This window comes from Mytilus edulis, chromosome 2 (assembly GCF_963676685.1).
Source record: "Mytilus edulis chromosome 2, xbMytEdul2.2, whole genome shotgun sequence".
Classification (NCBI taxonomy): Eukaryota; Metazoa; Mollusca; class Bivalvia; order Mytilida; family Mytilidae; genus Mytilus; species Mytilus edulis.
This window is the reverse complement of record NC_092345.1, coordinates 79,500,459-79,520,118: the sequence shown is the minus strand read 5'-3', so window position 1 is coordinate 79,520,118 and position 19,660 is coordinate 79,500,459. Positions and strand designations below refer to the sequence as shown.

Here is a 19,660-nt window from a genome sequence, read left to right as displayed (position 1 = left end):
AATGTAAAATAAGCCATCTTGATGTTAAAATGACAAGGCTTTTCTACACATTAAACTTTGTATATGATTTTAGATTACCAGATAATAGATAATTCCACCCTGAGAATGTTGAAGACTGATGTCAGTGACTCAGGAATATACATATGTATAGCACGTAACAATGCTGGCACAGCTATTGGTCAAGTCAGGTTACAAGTATCAGGTAGGTTTTATTAGGGTCCTGCCTTTAGGCGGGTACCCTATAGTGATCAGTCTGTCCGTCCGTCCATCCGTCCATCCGTCCATCCGTCCGTCCGTCCGTAACACTTTTGTGTCCGCTCCATATCTAGAGAACCATTATGATTTCATACTTTATACTTTACATGTTTATTAACCACCACCAGAGGGCGTGTCATGATGTATGTGCAACTTTCTAGGTCAAAGGTCAAGGTAAAAAAACTTTGGTTTCAGTTGACAACCCTGTGTCCTGTGGTGAAGATCGTGTCCGCTCTATATCTTGAGAACTGTTATGATTTCAAAGTTTATACTTGACATGTATATGAACCAACACCAAAGGGTGTGTCATAATTTATGAACGACTGCCTAGGGCAAAGTTTAAGGTCAAAAACTTTGGTTTCAGTTGACAACCCCATGTCCTATGGAAAAGATTGTGTTCTCTCTATATCTTGAGAACCGTTATCATTTTGAAGTTTATACCTGAAATGTATATAAACCAATATCAGAGGGTATGTCATAATTTATGTACAACTTCCTAGGTCAAAGGTCAAGGTCAAAAACTTTGGTTTCAGTTGACAACCCCATGTTCTATGGTAAAGATCGTGTCCGCTCTATATCTTGAGAACCGTTGTCATTTCAAAGTTTATACTTGACATGTATATAAACCAACACCAAAGGGTATGTCATAATTTATGTACAACTTCCTAGGTCAAAGGTCAAGGTCAAAAACTTTGGTTTCAGTTGACAACCCCATGTCCTATGGGAAAGATCGTGTCCGCTCTATATCTTGAGAACTGTTATCATTTCAAAGTTTATACTTGACATGTTTATAAACCAACACCAAAGGGTATGTCATAATTTATTTACAACTTCCTAGGTCAAAGGTCAAGGTCAAAAACGTTTTTTTAGTTGACAAACCCATGTCCTATGGTAAAGATACAATTTTTTAATGCACATTATTCACAGCGGGGCCCACAGAGATGGCTCCCATCTCAATGATATCTAGTTACACATAAAAAGATTCAATGTGGGAGGGGGAATATGTTGGAGATGTATGAATAAGACTGAATTGCAGAAAATATTGAAGAAGAAAAAATATACAAAAGAAAACTTAATATTGTTAAATGTAAACTCACCTTTATTCACAACAAAATTGAAAAATATCAAATAACTTCAATTTTTGTCGAGCCTGCAACTTTTGTTGCGCCTGCAACTTTTGTTGCAGAAACTCGACATAGGGATTTTGATTGGGCAGCCGCGGCGTTAGCTAACTTTAAAAAAAAAGCTTTATATTTTAGCAGGTGGAAGACCTGGATGCTTCATTCTTTGTATATAGATGCCTCATGTTATGAAGTTTCCGACAGTCACATGTCCAATGTCCTTGACCTCATTTTCATGGTTCAGTGACCACTTGAAAAAAAAGTTCATATTTTTTTGTAATGTTGAATTCTCTCTTATTATAAGTAATAGGATTACTATATTTGGTATGTGCGTACCTTGCAAGGTCCTCATGCCCGTCAGACAGTTTTCACTTGACCTCGACCTCATTTCATGGATCAGTGAACAAGGTTAAGTTTTGGTGGTCAAGTCCATATCTCAGATACTATAAGCAATAGGGCTAGTATATTCGGTGTAAGGAAGGACTGTAAGGTGTACATGTCTAACTGGCAGGTGTCATCTGACCTTGACCTCATTTTCATGGTTCAGTGGTTATAGTTAAGTTTTTGTGTTTTGGTCTGTTTTTCTCATACTTTATGCAATAGGTCAACTATATTTGTTGTATGGAATGATTGTAAGGTGTACATGTCTAGCGGCAAATGTCATCTGACCTTGACCTCATTTTCATGGTTGAGTGGTCAAAGTTAAGTTTTTGAGTTTTGGTCTTTTTATCTAATATTATATGCCAAAGGTCAACTATATTTGGTGTATGGAAATATTTTATGATCTATATGTCAGTCCAGCAGGTTTTATTTGACCATGACCTCAATTTCACGGTTCATTGCACAATGTTAAGTTTTTGTGTTTTGGTCTATTTTTTCTTAAACTATAAGTAATAGGTCAACTGTATTTGTTGTATGGAAGCATTGTTAGCTGTACATGTCTGCCAGACATGGTTCATCTGACCTTGACCATATTTTCATGGTTCATTGGTCTTTGTTTAGCTATCTTGGTTAATGTTAAGTTGATGTGACAGTTGTAATAAAGCTTTATACTTAGGACTATCAACATAATATCAATGATTAGTAAAGAAGGCAAGACATTTCAGCGTGTGCACTCTTGTTAAGTTAAAAACTCGTTGGGTGATTTTGTTTTAATATAAGGTTGGCACTACAATAATGACAGTAGTGCCAACCTTATATAAAATCTAAATTAAATCAATAAAAACTTACTTTTCATTCAACAGGTTGGCAAGAATTTTATGTTTCAAGATTTTAAGGTTGAACCAGTCTTTGTCTCTTTGAATATTTCCTGTATTTTCACATAGTTTTATTTGAAGAGATATTTAATACATTCAACTTATTGCTGTTTTCTCAAAATTGTCTTTGACCTTTTTTGTGCTAATTTTCCATATCTACTTTAGTGAAAGAGGATTTTCCCATTATGAGAATGTATGATCTATGAGCCTATGTCATTGACTTTTCTAGGAGTATAGCCATAAACAGATTACCAATGGTCTACCTCAAAGATCATTCTTATCTGAAGAACCATAGATTATGTATAAATAACACATGTAATCACTATAAGTTTGTATCTGTGAATTTTATTTCACCATGATTATCTTTCAGTGCCTCCAAAGATATCATTCAGTAGGACAGTATTCACGGTAGCACAAGGACGAGATATTGTTTTACTATGTAATAATATTGGTACCCCAGAACCAAAGATAACATGGGAAAAGGATGGTATTGAAATTTCTAATGCTGATTACCATTATAGAGTGTTGAGATCAGGTCAACTAGCTATACCATATTCTAGGTAAGGTCATTAACATGTCAACCACCTCTGTCATCGTGGGAGAGTGGTCGATTCCAGTAGGCTGTGGCTTTGATTGACAGACCATATTTTAATTGCATTGACATGTTCTAGGCCAGAACATACATATCATTTGCCTGCCTCTCATCTCTCTCATCTATACATTTTGCTTGCTGTCTGCCATTGCTTCTCAGGTCATGATGACTAGATTTACCATGTTCTAGGTCAGGATATTTAAACTGCTAATGTCTACCATTATAGAATGCTCAGATCAATGACTTTCCTTGTCAAGATCAGGACAACTAGCTTTAACATATATATTGAGGACATTTTATGAGAGCCAAGATAAGAATGGCAACTTTAATATCATTATTTTATAATGCTTATAAAGTTATGCACACACTTTATCTTAACCATAGGCGTGCCATAGGGGATCTATTCTGATTTAAGAGAGGAATTCCTCAAACAAAACAAAAAAGGGATGAAATTATAATATGTTAATTTTATTTTTAGACCAGAAGATGCTGGTACTTACACCTGTAAAGCTGTAAACAAAGCAGGAGAAGACAGTATAAATATGGAGTTGGTAGTTCAAGGTATTCCTGTACATTTACTGACTGGCATATTAAGGAGATGACATATTATAATTGTCCATCCACAAAACAGTATTTTCAATTCAAACATTTTATTGTTACAAACAATTATATTTAAACAAAGGGATTGCATAAACTTAAGCCTCAGTCTGAAAATAGATTCAATACAAGATGGGCCGAATAATCTTTGGCTTTTACATGAAACATTAATTTATACGTCATTTTGTCTCACACTGATTTAGGATAGGCAATCCTTTTTTATCTTTCAATTGAATAGATTATTCATTTTTCTTCATAATATATAACACACTTTACTTCATTAATAGTTACAGTTTAGTGTTCCCCTCAGCCATAGTTACAGTTTAGTGTTCCCCTCAGCCAGTGCATAACTTGTCATAAGTGAATTGAATGCCAAATACATCTTACTGGCAATCATAATACCACATCTTATTTGTATATGGAGTTTTCTTACCTTTTTTCCTGTTGTTAGATTGTAGCAGATTCAGATATTGCTTTATTTTTTGGAATTATTAAGATCATTATAAATTTGATTTCAGTACCTCCTACTATTAACAGAGACACCAGCCTTCTAACATCTACAGTTGGACAGTCATATAACATACCATGTGACACTAGTGGTATACCACCACCAGTAATAACATGGTTGAAGGATTCTAGACAGATTATCCCAGACAATACAAAATACACCGTAGATATCAATGGGACACTTGTGATTGACGATCTAAAGGTATAAATATATATCCAAAAATATGTGTATATCGTTGGTAATAAACCTGTAATTATATATCAAAGAAAATACAAAATACACAGTAGATCTGAATGAGACACTTGAAATCATGTAGACAGGTAATTTTATCCCATACATAATAGACCCATAGTGGATTTCAATGAGACACTTGTTATTAACAGAGGACAAGTAGTTATATTCCAGTTACAAGAAATATCTTCATCAAAAATTTTTATCAGTAAAGCAGGCCTGGGAACAGTATATCTATACTGGCATCACTATCAAACTAGTTTGATTGACATTTTATTAGTATTATCAGAAATTATTAAGATAATAGCGAGTACATTTTTAATGCATGTCTGATTCCATATCACATCTTTACTATGTCCCGACAATAAAATCAGCTGCAATTAGGTAGTGTCAAGTCCAGTCAATATATATGTTCCTGAGCAGGCAAAACATTTCAGCATGTGTACTTTTTTTTCAAATAATAAATATTACTATTTTTATTAAAGGCAGGTGATACAGGAAGTTATACATGTATGGCCAGAAATGTAGCAGGACGTGATATATATGACAGAACCCTTAGAGTACAAGGTAAATAGTTATATATGACCTATCACTTCAGAGTATAAGGTGAACTTTAAACTAGTAATTTAAAAATAAGAATGTTAAGTAGAATTTATGCATATTTTATTGAGATGGTTTGAAATTTTATGGAATTTCAAGACAATAAAAGAAAGGGTTGTGTTTAATTGTTAAAGCATGCAAGAAAATGCTAAGATGGAGCAGAATTCTAAATTCTAAATTAAAGGCATTTAATAAAACCATAGATGTGTAAATGGCTTCTTGAAAGCTTTTTGTTGTCTTCCATGTTAAAACTTATGTTGTACAGTTTCAAAGTTTCAGGGATATTTTTCTACTGCATAAAGACCTTGTGTAATATTTTTTGAAGTTTAAACCACTGTATTTTAAATTACTCCACCTGTTTTCTCATTTCTAATAGTTCCTCCATCAATTCGACAGTCACCTCTTAACAAGGAAGTCATTTTAAATGGAAGATTTATCTTGAAATGTGGTGCTACTGGAATCCCTGTGCCTACTATAACATGGACTAGGAATGGGGAACCAGTCCAAAGTAAGTTTTATTTTGAAAATATATGAAAGATGTTAATTAGAATACAAACTTAGAGATAGATGTATTTACACTTGTATGCAAATTTGAGAACAATTACTAAATAATTGTGCTTTTAAAAGGAATGTGCAGGGGTCTATTTTGTTTTGTACAGAAGACAAGTCCCATGTTCCCAATTTCATTGTATTTTCTGAAAACAACTTATATTGAATATCTTTTCATTTTATATCTCAAAATTTTATACTTTAATTTTCTTTCTATCACACAAATTTGGTTTTTCCATCCTTAATCTATACATAATTGTGCAAAATTTTGAAGAACCTGCATCTTGTTAAAAAGATCTGTGACCCATACTTTTATTATATATTTTTGAAAATAGTATGATATGAACTTTATTTTGGCAAATAATTTAAAAAAAATTAATGATTCTAACTAAGATTCCTTATCTACTGTAAAGCCAGAATGTTTATCAACACTTACGCAACATAATATTTAGCTCCTATATGCATCTTCAATCTTTATTATGTTTAATGTTTAACTCTTACAATTCTATTTGTAGATAGAGCCAGTTATCATGGAAGGAGTAGACTAATTATCAGAAATGCTATTGAACAAGATGCTGGAATGTACACATGTATTGCCAAAAATCCAGCTGGAATGGATACAGCTTCAGTGTCAGTAGTCATGAAAGGTTTGTACTCATGTATTGCAAAGAATCCAGCTGGAATGGATAAGGCTTCAGTATAAGTGTACACATGTATTGTCAGGAATCCAGCTGGAATGGATACAGCTTGAGTATAAGTGTACACTTGTATTGTCAGGAATCCAGCTGGAATGGATACTGCTTCAGTATAAATGTACACATGTATTGTCAGGAATCCAGCTGGAATGGATACAGCTTAGGTATCAGTAGTCATGAAAGGTTTGTACACATGTATTGCAAAGAATCCAGCTGGAATGGATACGGCTTCAGTATGTGTGTACTAATGTATTGTCAGGAATCCAGCTGGAATGGATACGGCTTCAGTATAAGTGTACTCATGTATTGTCAGGAATCCAGCTGGAATGGATACAGCTTCAGTATAAGTGTACACATGTATTGTCAGGAATCCAGCTGGAATGGATACAGCTTGGGTATAAGTGTACACTTGTATTGTCAGGAATCCAGCTGGAATGGATACAGCTTCGGTATAAGTGTACACTTGTATTGTCAGAAATCCAGCTGGAATGTGTACAGCTTCGATATAGGTGTACACTTGTATTGTCAGGAATCCAGCTGGAATGGATACAGCTTAGGTTTCAGTGGTCATGAAAGGTTTGTACACATGTATTCCAAAGAATCCAGCTGGAATGCATGGATATGGCTTCAGTATAAGTGTACACATGTATTGTCAGGAATCCTGCTGGAATGGATACTGCTTCAGTATAAGTGTACACATGTATTGTCAGGAATCCAGCTGGAATGGATACAGCTTCAGTATAAGTGTACACATGTATTGTCAGGAATCCTGCTGGAATGGATACTGCTTCAGTATAAGTGTACACATGTATTGTCAGGAATCCAGCTGGAATGTATACAGCCTCGGTATAAGTGTACACTTGTATTGTCAGGAATCAAGCTGGAATGGATACAGCTTAGGTATCAGTAGTCATGAAAGGTTTGTAAACATGTATTGCAAAGAATCCAGCTGGAATGGATATGGCTTCAGTATCAGTAGTTATAAAAGGTTTGTATATGTTTCAGACCGTATGAGTATTTGGACCGTACAGGTATGTTCTGGACCGTATGCGTACTTTTTCAAAATACTCATACGGTCGGACTAATATTAAGAAGTTGTCAAAGTTAATTTGATCCATATAACAGATCAATATAACTTAACTTTCAAATAGATATAAAAAAGTTTAATTGTAATTGAAAAAAAACAACTATATATTTTAATGATTTAAAAAATTCACGCTAATTGAATCTGTTAATCTCTTGTATTTAACATGTCGATCACTCAGTAAAATAATTGAATTATGATCACTAAAATTGAAAATATCGGAAGTAAATATAATGTGGGAGGACAATTGTTTTAGAATATTTAGCAACTTTACCAAAAAATATTTTTGCTAAGGAACATACACGAACTGCAAAAATGTAAATGTAAAAAATATTAGTACGTTACTTGTGGTAGCAAGTGTAACATTGGTTGAGAGTACCAAAATTAGGATCAAGATATACAATTAAACAAATATTTAATTTCAATTGTTCATTTGTTCATTTTATCAGTGTAATTGTGATAATATTAAATTAGTAAATCTGAAAATAAAGATTGTGATTAATGTAATTTTTTTTTAATTTAACCCATATGATCTAATAACATGTATGGTCAGCTCATACTGGACCATACGCGTATACTCATATGGTCCGACCGTACGCGTATGGTCGGACCGTACGAGTATACATATTTGGTCCGGGACGTACGCGTACGGTCCAAATACTCATATGGTCTGGAACATATACATGTTTTGTCAGAATCCAGCTGGAATGGATATGGCTTTGATATTAGAAGTAATGAAAGGTTTGTATACATGTTTTGTTAGTTCACCTTGAATAGATACAGCTTCAGTATAGATAATTGTCAAACCAAAGGTGCTTGTTGCTTTTCCCTTAAGCATATTCAATTTAGAAGTAAAGACTTGTTTGCCATGGGTCAGAATAATGTAGTAGGGTAATATGCCTTCCTGTGGACTGTTACCTTGTGAGCCAACACCTTAAAATTTGCCTCAGCGTGTCAGTACAGTTCAAAATGAATTATATATATACATGTTCTAGTCCTGCATATATATGCATTTAATTTGAGCTTTCATCTGGACATTAAGCAGCCATTCATCATCAGTCTTGGGCTGCGTTAAAAATGCTTTCCTCTATCATAATGTACTCTATCAGATTTTATAACTAGTCAGAACAATTTAGATAAATTACAAATATGACCATTTCATGAATCTATAATGCAACTGTAGTTAGTAATCAATTTTAGAAGGGCTATAAAAAGAAAAGAAATACTGTAAATTCAGAAATTATTGTGTGCATTTATTATTGCAATTTTGTCATTTTAGACTTAAATGCGATTTTAATTTTTATGATGTTGAGAAAAATCCTGTTTAATTCATATAAAATATTTCAAAATGCGAGTTTAAATTATTGCGTTTGCAACTCAGTCGCATTTTCACAATAATTTCTGAATTTACAGTACTGACTTTCAATATGAGTATACACCACTTATCAGCTTACTCATTATTTGAAAGATTCAAATCAAAGGAAACCATTATTATTGCCATAATGATCAATTAGCAATTTTGCTGTTGTATTTCTTCTTCTCTTGCTCTTTTGAACTTTGTGAATACCATAGCTCATAGAAGCAGGTATACATGTATTGCATTAGTTTGGTTGTACATTTCCTCTACAACTTAAACGTTGAATGGATATAGTCTTTCATAAATTCTTGATTATATATTGGCTTAGTGCATATTTGTTGATTTTTGTTACAATTGAATTTCATTTTATTGTTTACCTATCTCAAAAACATTGACTTTGCATCAAGGATCCGGAAATTTTTTCACCTAATTTCGGTCATTTTGGGATAACAAAAAGTTGGTGCCCTTTTTCAAACAAAGATTGTGTCTATGCTCATACAGTCATACTGAGGCAGAGTCATACTAGTAGCATCAACGAACTTGTTTAAACTGTTGCATCGCATTTACTTCTGAAATTTCCCTACCTTTTTCCTTAAAATCGATCTTGAGCAATAAAAGGAAGGCAACAGTTTAAAAATGAAATGATTTTAATGACTCAAAATGATAAATTTCTCAAACATCGCTTACGTTTCTTTCGATTTTGAAGACAAAATTAAAACCGGAGGTTTTACGACAATAGTAAAACGACCAATTCCGGACTCATTTCCGGGATTAGTTTTGTTTATCAAATTCACAGGAAATCGTCGGCTTTTTAACTGTTTGATATATAATAGTGTTGAATATTAATTATAATAGTTGGACTTGTTTAATTTAGCATGAAATCATTTTGAATTTACGATTTAGTGTCTAATTTGCGGAAGAGAATTTCAAGCATGCGTATTAGTAAACAAAGCACGTGTTTGTAGTGAAACAAAATTTTGTTCTAGGTAAATTAATTTAATTTTAATTTAATCAGAATTGACAATTGTCTAAGCTGAGAAAAGTAATTAAATAAATCCGACAGTTGTTATGAACTTTTAATTTCTTTAAAATATTAGTTCTGGGCTTTTGATCAATAGAAAATTTAATTAAAAACACAGGTAAAGAGATTTGCGATCATTAGCCAATATTTCCCCGAGGCATTACTATAGTTATTAGGAGGGCCCTCAGGATTATAACACTTTACTGGAGTGGCAGTTTTATTACAGGAAAAGGATAACAAACAAAAAATAAGTTCAAAATGGCGATTTAGACAATGTAAGAAACTCGATCTCAACGAAATGACCGAAATTATTTCTGTAAAAAAATATAATTTGTCCTAAATCCCAATTACTCATTTAGGACAAAATACTTTCAGTTTAGGTCAAGACTGGCATATATGACCGTTTCCGGACCCTTGTTTTGCATCATATGTATCATATCTGAAGATGTAGTTTAACAATTTACTTTCAATAGATTTCAATTAAATTTTAACAAAATCTACACATAATGCCACTGTGTATCTCTTACTTTATTTTTTTATCTATAGATTGAGTGTTAGCTTAACAAAGCATGGACTTTGCTATAATTTAAAAAAATGGGAGATCAGGGGTATGAATTTGTCCTGCTCATTTATTTCTTGACATTTTTTTTACAGTGCCACCAAGAGTTATTGTCCCTGACAGTGAAAGAGTTGTAACAGTAGCAGAGACGGTTATATTATCCTGTTCTGTTGGAGGTGACCCTCTACCAGATATCTATTGGACAAAGAATGGACGTTCAATACAACTGGGGAATAGAATACAACAATTAGCAAATGGATCCCTGGTCATCTTTGATTCTACAGTAATACTAGTTTCCTTACATAAAAAACAATCTATTTAACATTTAATAGTTTGATACATGTTAACTTATTCTAGTAATATGAGGCAGGCATAACCTGTGAATGGGGACGAAGTCTGTATGTATTATTTTCTTAATTCAATCATGTTGATAAAAGAAACCGAAATACCGTACGTAACGTTCCCGATTTTGGTTCTGTTGTTAGGGAATTAGCTGTGACGTTCTTTAAGTTATGACGTCATATTCGATGTAAACAAAAGAAACGCTTTCATCAGGGAACGTAACGGGTTTTTTTCATATCAAACAATTATTAAAATTGAATTTGTATTGAGATCCAATCTTATGTTTTACTAGACTGATAAATATAAAAAAAAAATCAAAGTCTCATGCAAACAAGACAGATTTCTGCGCAAATGCGGGAAAACCGGAACAGGAACTAGATCTGAAAAAAAACGTTAACGATTTTGAGTTCATTAGTACAATGAAAAATTCGGGAAATTTTCCCAGATTTTTTTTTTTTTTTTTTTTCATTGATTTTTCTACCGTAATTGGGGACTTCGTCCCCATATAATGTACTGTAGTTGCTCTCTGATCTGTCCATTTAAAGACATTTGTTATGCAGTTGTAATTGCAGAGATTCATATCTCATTTTCATGAAGATTAATTCGGCCAACCCCCCTTAGTCATGGTCTATTGACTTTTAAACTTTAACATATTTAACATTTTGATTAGATCAGTTTAAAATGAATCTCTTATATTTAGTGAACAATATTTGGTATGCAGTTGAGTTAGGGGTCCTCTACATCTGTGGCTAAGTGGTCTGAATAGTTCATTGCTATTTTGTTTGCCAAAGGTCACTCTATGGGAACTCCTGCTTCTTCCACAAGGAAAACTGGCTGCCACATTATAGCCAATAGAGCTAAAAGAAGCATTTAACACCCAACAATCATTCAGGTTAACTAGCATTCGCACATCTCACTTTTCTTGGAGTATGGTTCATTGACTTGGAAAATTTTGCATAGTTTACATGTTAAAGTATGTGATTATGTCAGTTTAAAGGGAACTTGTTAATGATAAGTCAATGATATTTGGTATACAGTTGTATGAGGACTGGCATTTCTCACTTCCATGAAGGATATTTCATACCTGCCAACTTTTCATAATGCCCATGGGGGTTTTACGTGCAAGATGGCTCATATAGTCCTTCAAAACCTTCAAGGGGGCCTTCAAATATATTTTAATGTTGTTTTTGGCTTCTTCATACTTTTACAAGCCTATAGCCATTGTAAATTGGATTGTTTTGTTTAAAATTATAGACAAAATTGCTCTTTCAAAATTACTATTTGGGAGCCTCCATGAGGAAATCCCCCGCAAATATTGACAGTTGGCAGGTATGATATTTGGTCATGCACTTTTTAAGTCATGATTCCTTGCATTAATTTTTTTGTAATTTATTTTTATTTCATCTGAAAATACACCAAGTATATATTGTGATACATAATTATATAATTAATTCATAATACATATAATGATATTAAATTTTTCAATAACAGTCTAAAATTAAAAAGTTAGTTATGTTAAGTGTTCTAAATTTTCTACTGGATCATACACATCCATTATCACTCTGGATTAGAATACCTGAATATGCTGATAAGGTTAATGATTGCATCAGCCCTCTCCTATAGCCACATGCATCACTGCCTATACAGTGATGTAAAACATGAGAGGTACCAGGAGAGGCCACCAGAGATCATTAACAGATAACATATTGGACAACATGTTGGACAGAGTCACATAATAAATGTCAACCTAAGTCAAGGGGAGATAATTCAGATACAATCAAACAAAAACTAGTATTATATCAATATATATATATAACAATAGCAATAAACATAGATAGTACTTTTAAGATGCACACAAATCACTGTCCAGTTGTGATGTGCATCAACATATTATTAATTCTACATGAACTATTATAAAGCCTTAAGTAAGTACATAAATAGAAAGATCTCTCCTCACATGTGAACTAAGTTTTTAATTAATTCCCATTTACTATCAAATTTCTCTCTTGCTCTAGGGGATCTGTAAAAGGAGGTAGATATTTTTTCTATTTGGTAGGAATTTTTGGAAAATGACGCAGTCATTGTTCCATAACTGGCGACCTGAACTTTATTACATTTCTCTGCCTACCGCGCTTGGTTTCGTATTTACTATTTTCTATACAAACTGGAATCTGCTTGTGTTATCATTAATTATGCATGAGAGGTCATTGTGTAGTAATCAGCCAGGAACCAGTTTACAAACTAACTGGTTTCTGCTTGTATTCACTACACTCGGACAAAGTGTTGTAGTTTGACGGGAACCAGTTTAGAATTTGTAAACTACAAAACGTAATCGGTTATTGTTCATTCCGTTTTGGTGTTTCATACCGACTTTTATGGTTTGAATAAGCTTAAGACCCTTCAAACATTAATGTGATAGGTATATTAAAGACTGTTTTACAAAAGGATGGAACTGTTTTGCTTTCAAAGTCGTACTATAGTGATATCTGTTATGTACGGATTTCCACTCTCACCGGTTAATTTCTTTTTTTACACGTGCTTTTGAAACTTCCTGTTTAAACATCGCAAGTTTTAAAATTGTTTTTTGAGTGAATTTAACTTATTTTAACAATCATGAAGTGTTCCAGAATCATTTTCAAGCAGTTTCTTCTTCTCTTTGATGATGGAAAATAGGTTTTTCTCAAGAAAATACCGCAAACGATCGCAGAGGAATTGAAACCAAGGACGTGTCCTTGTTGAAACGTACAAGTCAAGTCGGCACCTGGTTAAATTGACATCTAGTCAAATCGGCACCTATTTGACGTCAATTCGGCATCCAATAATATTTGTTATAATATTTTCTATTCAATTAATTAATAACTGTTACCAAGTACATAGTGAATATGTTGTTGTGTATTTAGGTAAACAACGAAACCAAAGTGAAATTATGTTGTTGTGTATAAAGGTAAACAACGAAGCCCTTACCCAAGCTGTTGTTTTAACAATTAGACAATTATTAAAAAAAATGGAAAACTATGAGTCCCTTTCAATAAATCAAACATTCATGCCAAATAATAAGCAAATTTAAGGTGGTTTTTTTCAGTAAAGTTTAAAAAGCATTAAACAGTTACAAACAATCCTGTAAAATGCTCAACTGGTTTAAATAATGCATAAAAATATCCAATATCTCATGTATTAGTCCAAATAATTATGACGTCTGGCAAGGCTATTTTATTTTTTTTCTGTGACGTCTTCCTACGAAGTTCGTAGGAAAGCTTTCTTAGGAAGGCGTCCCAGAAAAAAATTAACATAGCCTTGCGGTCATAGAAAGGTGTCCCAGAATAAAATTAAAAAAGCCTTGCCAGACGTAATAATTATTTTGACTACTCATATATATATCATTAAAAATACACCAAAAATGTCATTTAGTTGAGAAAAATAAATATATACAAAATGTACAATGACCATGATGAACACCCAAAAATGTGAAAGTTAGTATTTAACTCTTTTTGCTTAAATACTGAAAAAAATTCTGGCAACCCCTTACTTATTTTTACTCTTTTTGCTTAAAATACTGTTAAAATATATATTTAACATGGGTGATGAATTGACTATATCAGGTGTCGATTTAACCAGGTGCTGATTTGTCCAGGTGCCAATTTAACCAGGTGCTGGTTTGACTAGAATTCTTTGACAAATGTTTGAAATTACCTGAGTTTCATTAGACCTTTGATAACAGTAACAAAAAGATTATTTACTTAATATTTTGTGGTATCAGGTCTGTTCGCGCCCAATACACTTTCGCACCTTGCAGGTTCGCACCTCGCACGTTTGCACCCAAGGTCCGTTCGCACTCTACTCATTCGCGCTCAATTTTAATTCAAATTCAAGTTGAATAATTGGAAAATCATGATTGTTGTTTTAAATTGCTTTGGTGTAAATACTGAATGTATTTATAGCTTGGTATGAGTAAAACATTGAAGATTTTAAAGGAAAAACACAAAAGATAATTGTTTTTAACAGCTTGGTCCCTTTGATCTGAAACAACGAAACAATAAAATATAGGAACCAAAATATAGCAATCCACTATTATAACCAAAACATGATAAAATCTATTCAACACACAGAAAAAAACATAGTCAGAATCTCACTTCATTTTGAAAGAAGTCAATGAAACAAAGTTATAGCAATACACTAACCAAAACATGATTAAGAGTTATTCAACACAAAATAAAACGTTGACAAAATACCACTTTAATTAGAAAGGATTATTATTATTTTTAACAAATGAATACGCTATCCAAAACATGATTAAGATTTATTCAACACAAATAAAAATGCTGTCTCACTTTATTTTGAGACAATGACAACAATTATACTAATAAGAAAACACTTGCTTACAGAGTTATTTATAAACACAAAACCAATTAAGATTGGGTGCGAACATTTAGGGTGTGAAAGTGAAAGGGGGAGAACATGAGTGGGCGCGAACGGACCCCGATTCAGACTATGTACCAGTGAGAAATATACAAGCCTTTCTACGGTATTTATTTGTACAATTCAGGTAGTCTTGACCTATTCATTTGTCTTAAAAAAACATCCAGTTGTCACCTTCACTTCACACACACACATATATACGAATATCAATTATATGCTTACGAGACATGTTGCATTGTTAAACTAATTACGGTATGTGAAAATCAAGACTTGCATAAAAACTATCCCAATATTAGAGACAGTGGCGTCATTTTTCTTCAGAGCTTTCAGCTCTTTGATTAATCATAGCTATGACACCTTTAAGAGTCGGTAATGAAGTATTAAAGCGACATGTATAAATATAATATTTAACCAGAATAGTGAATAAGTTTAGGGAAATATCCCAAGACTCTGACCCAAGAACAATATTTTCCACATTAAGAATTAAAGTTAAATTATTTTCAACTAGAAAAAGTGCTGCAATTTCTAACCACAAATTTCTAACTACCATACATTCCCAGAAAAGGTGACTTATAGTTTCTTTAGTTTCATTACAGAAACTACATAAGTTAGTTTCTTTTAACCCGTATTTCTGCAATAATGCATTTGTAGCGAGAGTTCTATGTAAAATCTTAAACTGGAACATACTAAATTTGTTGTTTTTAGTGCAACAAAAAGGTAAACTATAAAAGAAATCCCAATTTTCTATATGAGTGCCTAGTTCCTTACACATTTTGTCTTCTTGTTTTGTAGGACGTTCTGTATACATTGACAAGAATTTTTTATAAAAGAACTGACATGACTTTTTATTGTTTTTTATAAGTTCAAATTTATCGTTAGATATGTGAGTAATTTTCTCTGAAGTAGTGATTAAATTTTTCCAGTCTTTTGGTATCATATGCAGCAAAGAATGGTATTCCAAGAAATTAATAGTAAGATTATATTTTTCGCAGAATTCTTTTAAAGTAAAAAAATTACTGTTTTCATCAAGTAAATCACCTATAAAGAAAACTCCGGATTCAACCCACCTCTGGTAAAAGACAGTTTTATTATTAATTTTCAAACTCTTGTTTAGCCATATGGATTGTTTCATGATCCCTTCAGCAGTGCCATTAGTGACCGTGTTTAGGATATTCCAGTTTAGTAAAATATCTTTCCAGAAATTATTAAAATTTGAAGAAATCTTTTGGATACCATCAGAGTTCATCAACCATATTTTTTATTAATTGCATTAATTACTTTGAATGTTTTGAAGTTAATTTACATGTTAAAGGATTGTCAATTTAATTTCAACATTTGCACTATACTATAAAAATTCATAAATGCTAGACATAACTCTTTGGCAATTGGTTTATTTTCTAAATACAAAGGGGGGAAAAGCAAAATGAATAAGCAAATTGAGAACAAGATGTATTTTTACTCACACTTCTAGTTAGATTTGTTAAAATGACTAGGGATTTTCTTTTTCAGAGTTCTGATGCTGGTGATTATAAATGTGTAGCTACAAATGAAGCTGGGTCATCTGAAGGAGTGGCAACACTGTCAGTTCATGGTGAGAATAAATAGCAGTTTATATTTTAATGGAAACTGAAGTTAAAGCACAAAGATAGAATTGCACATAACTTAAGATGGAATAGATTCTATAATAAAACAAGCTGTGTGGATTTTTCGAAAAAAAATAGATAATTTGATGTCCCATTTATTATGCCCCATTTATGGGCATTACGTTTTCTGGTCTGTGCGTCCGTCCGATTGTTCGTTCCTCTGTCTGTTCGTTCGTCCGTCTGTTCTGCTTCAGGTTTAAGTTTTTGGTCAAGGTAGTTTTTGATTTAGTTGAAGTCCAATCAACTTGAAACTTAGTACACATGTTCCCTATGATATGATCTTTCTAATTTTTCAAATTTTCCAAATTAGAGTTTTTACCCCATTTTCACACTCCACTGAACATAGAAAATTAGTGTGGATGGGGCATCCATGTACTAGGGACACATTCTTGTTTAATAAAATTTTGGCATTTGTTTATCTTAAAGTACCGGTGACTTTTATATGTTTGCTACTGCATTTTGTTTGGTTTATCTCATTTATTCTTTATTTGTATAACAGAACCACCAAAGTTTAAGATAGAACCTACCAATACTACTGTGGTAGAAGGAGGTGTTATGACAATGGACTGTGTGGCCGAAGGAGAACCACAACCTAGTGTAACATGGCAAAGGGGATGGACAGAGATTGTACCAGGAGGCAGGATAACCATTCTTCCAAATAATTCTTTGAGGTTATTTATTTATTACAGAATCAAGACAACTATGTTTTGATGACAAAATTTTTTTAAAGATTGTTCAAGGACTTTGAATATAGAGTTTTTAACTGTTTTACATAATTGAAACTAGATTTTTCAGTGACCCCCTACTGCATATATGCACATATTGTATATTATATACGCTCTAATTATAGGTATTGAACTTATTATTAAAATCTAAAAAAACATGATCACAATAAGACGGACTGAAAATAGTAAATTAACACATCTATAATGATAAATATTGATGTGCACAAACATTTTGAAAAATAATATTTTGTAGACTGAATACTGTAGTATGCTACAAAATCTTTATATCTCTATACAAAAATTAACCATTATATTTGATTTTACAGAATATTTACAGTCCAGTTGTCTGATACAGGATTGTATAGATGTAAAGCTAGTAACTCCTTGGGGAAGACACTAATAGAGGCAGCTCTGACAGTAATGGGTAAGACACTATGCATTCTATAGCTATTTACATACATTTGGCCTCAATTATTATTTTGGTATCTGTTATGATTTTTATCCGGTTTTTTATTTTACATGATTTCCAAACCCAAAGTAGAGTCAGGTGATGGACACAGGCTCTTGAGAGCCTTTTGTTATAATTGTTCCTGCAGCTGACTATAATGGTGGCATAAAAAAAGATAAGCATCTTTAAATTTGATTCTTTCAATGATGTTTTGAAAGTAGATCTATGTCTTTTAAAGGCACCATATTTCAACATTTAAGTTGATATATTTTGCAGTGCATGGTCAATATTCTGATTGGTCAGATTGGAATTCCTGTAGTAAAAGTTGTGGAACAGGAAACCAGTTAAGGACCAGAGAGTGTAACAATCCTCCACCAACAAATGGTGGGAGATATTGTCAGGGTCCTTCCCTAGATAACAGGACATGTGTAGTTACAGAATGTCCAGGTAAGAAAGAATGGGTAAACATGGCAATCCTTTCTAGTTATATGGTTGTAGATTTTGTTTTGGACCCTAGTAAAAATTAGGAGATGGGATATAGTTGCCAATAAGACAACACTCCACCAGAGACAAAATGACATAGGAGTTAACATCTATAGGTCACTGTACGGCCTTCAGCGTTGACCAATACCTGTACCACATTGTCAGCTATAAATGGCACAGAAATGGCAAATTTAAAACAATTAAAACAAAAAACTAACAATCTGACTTTAGGACATGTTTTGTAAGGGAAATGTCAATGTAAGAACCAAAGGCAAACATGATAGTCCTTGCTCATTAAATTGTAAGAAATATTGCTCACTGGCATAGTAAATGAAAAACTGATCTCATCACAGCTTGTTTTTCAATGCCCAGGCTGTAACGGAAAACTTATTAAATTTACCCATGTACATTTGTACGTAACAAAATTAGTTTACCTCAACCATATTTTGTGAAACGTAAACACAATAATATGGTCATCACCAAACACAGATCAAGTTCCAATTTGGGTAGTGACATATTCACCACTGTTCTTGAGTTATCTCCCTTTATAGATGGAAAAACTGCATACATTTGCTGATTTGACAATTTAACTTTACTTTGTCTAAACTTTATGAAACTTATAGACACAGCTAATTACCAGCAAATATAGATCAAGTTTAAATTTGGTTGGTGTCACTTACGTTCTTGAATTGTGTACCTCATATATTTATTTTACAGTTTCACAGCAATTAAACAGAACATTATTTCAATTTGGTATTATTCTGTATATAAACTTCTGTTTTTTATAGTACCAGGAGATTGGAGTGAGTGGGGTTTATGGTCAGAATGTTCCACTACATGTGACGAGGGAGTTCAGGATAGACATCGTGTCTGTAACATTCCATTATTTGGAGGACTACCATGTGTTGGAGATAGAGATGAAGTGGTAAAGTGCAGTATTCAACCTTGTTATAGTAAGTCTTATCATTATGCAGAATTTCAGAAGAAATACTTACTGCAGACCATGTCCACTTAATGTAAATTTTCATCAACATCTACAAAAGTTTGCAAACTTTTGATAATTTTTTTCTCCATGGAATTAAAATTAAATCTTGTCCACTGTACTTTTCTACACATTTCAGTAGATAGTAGTATCTACTGGCCTTACTTTTCAAATATGAGTACATGCAATGATAGTC

At 32.8% G+C, this 19,660-nt stretch overlaps 1 protein-coding gene across 6 annotated transcripts in view; it reads left to right on the top strand.

Moving 5' to 3' along the window:
• The window catches only part of LOC139513072 (hemicentin-1-like), a 103,021-nt gene that overhangs the window by 50,239 nt on the left and 33,122 nt on the right, over window positions 1-19,660 (top strand). For all 6 annotated transcript variants that reach the window (XR_011662382.1, XR_011662383.1, XM_071301218.1 and 3 more), the window contains 13 exons: window positions 74-202; window positions 3,003-3,192; window positions 3,703-3,785; window positions 4,340-4,530; window positions 5,046-5,127; window positions 5,537-5,668; window positions 6,225-6,356; window positions 10,521-10,708; window positions 16,693-16,774; window positions 17,326-17,497; window positions 17,878-17,975; window positions 18,276-18,446; window positions 19,271-19,435. Coding sequence is in view for 4 of the 6 variants with exons in the window: in XM_071301218.1 (XP_071157319.1) it covers window positions 74-202; window positions 3,003-3,192; window positions 3,703-3,785; window positions 4,340-4,530; window positions 5,046-5,127; window positions 5,537-5,668; window positions 6,225-6,356; window positions 10,521-10,708; window positions 16,693-16,774; window positions 17,326-17,497; window positions 17,878-17,975; window positions 18,276-18,446; window positions 19,271-19,435 (1,815 nt within the window). In the remaining 2 variants the exon portion in view is untranslated. The remainder of the gene's footprint in view (window positions 1-73; window positions 203-3,002; window positions 3,193-3,702; window positions 3,786-4,339; window positions 4,531-5,045; window positions 5,128-5,536; window positions 5,669-6,224; window positions 6,357-10,520; window positions 10,709-16,692; window positions 16,775-17,325; window positions 17,498-17,877; window positions 17,976-18,275; window positions 18,447-19,270; window positions 19,436-19,660) is intronic.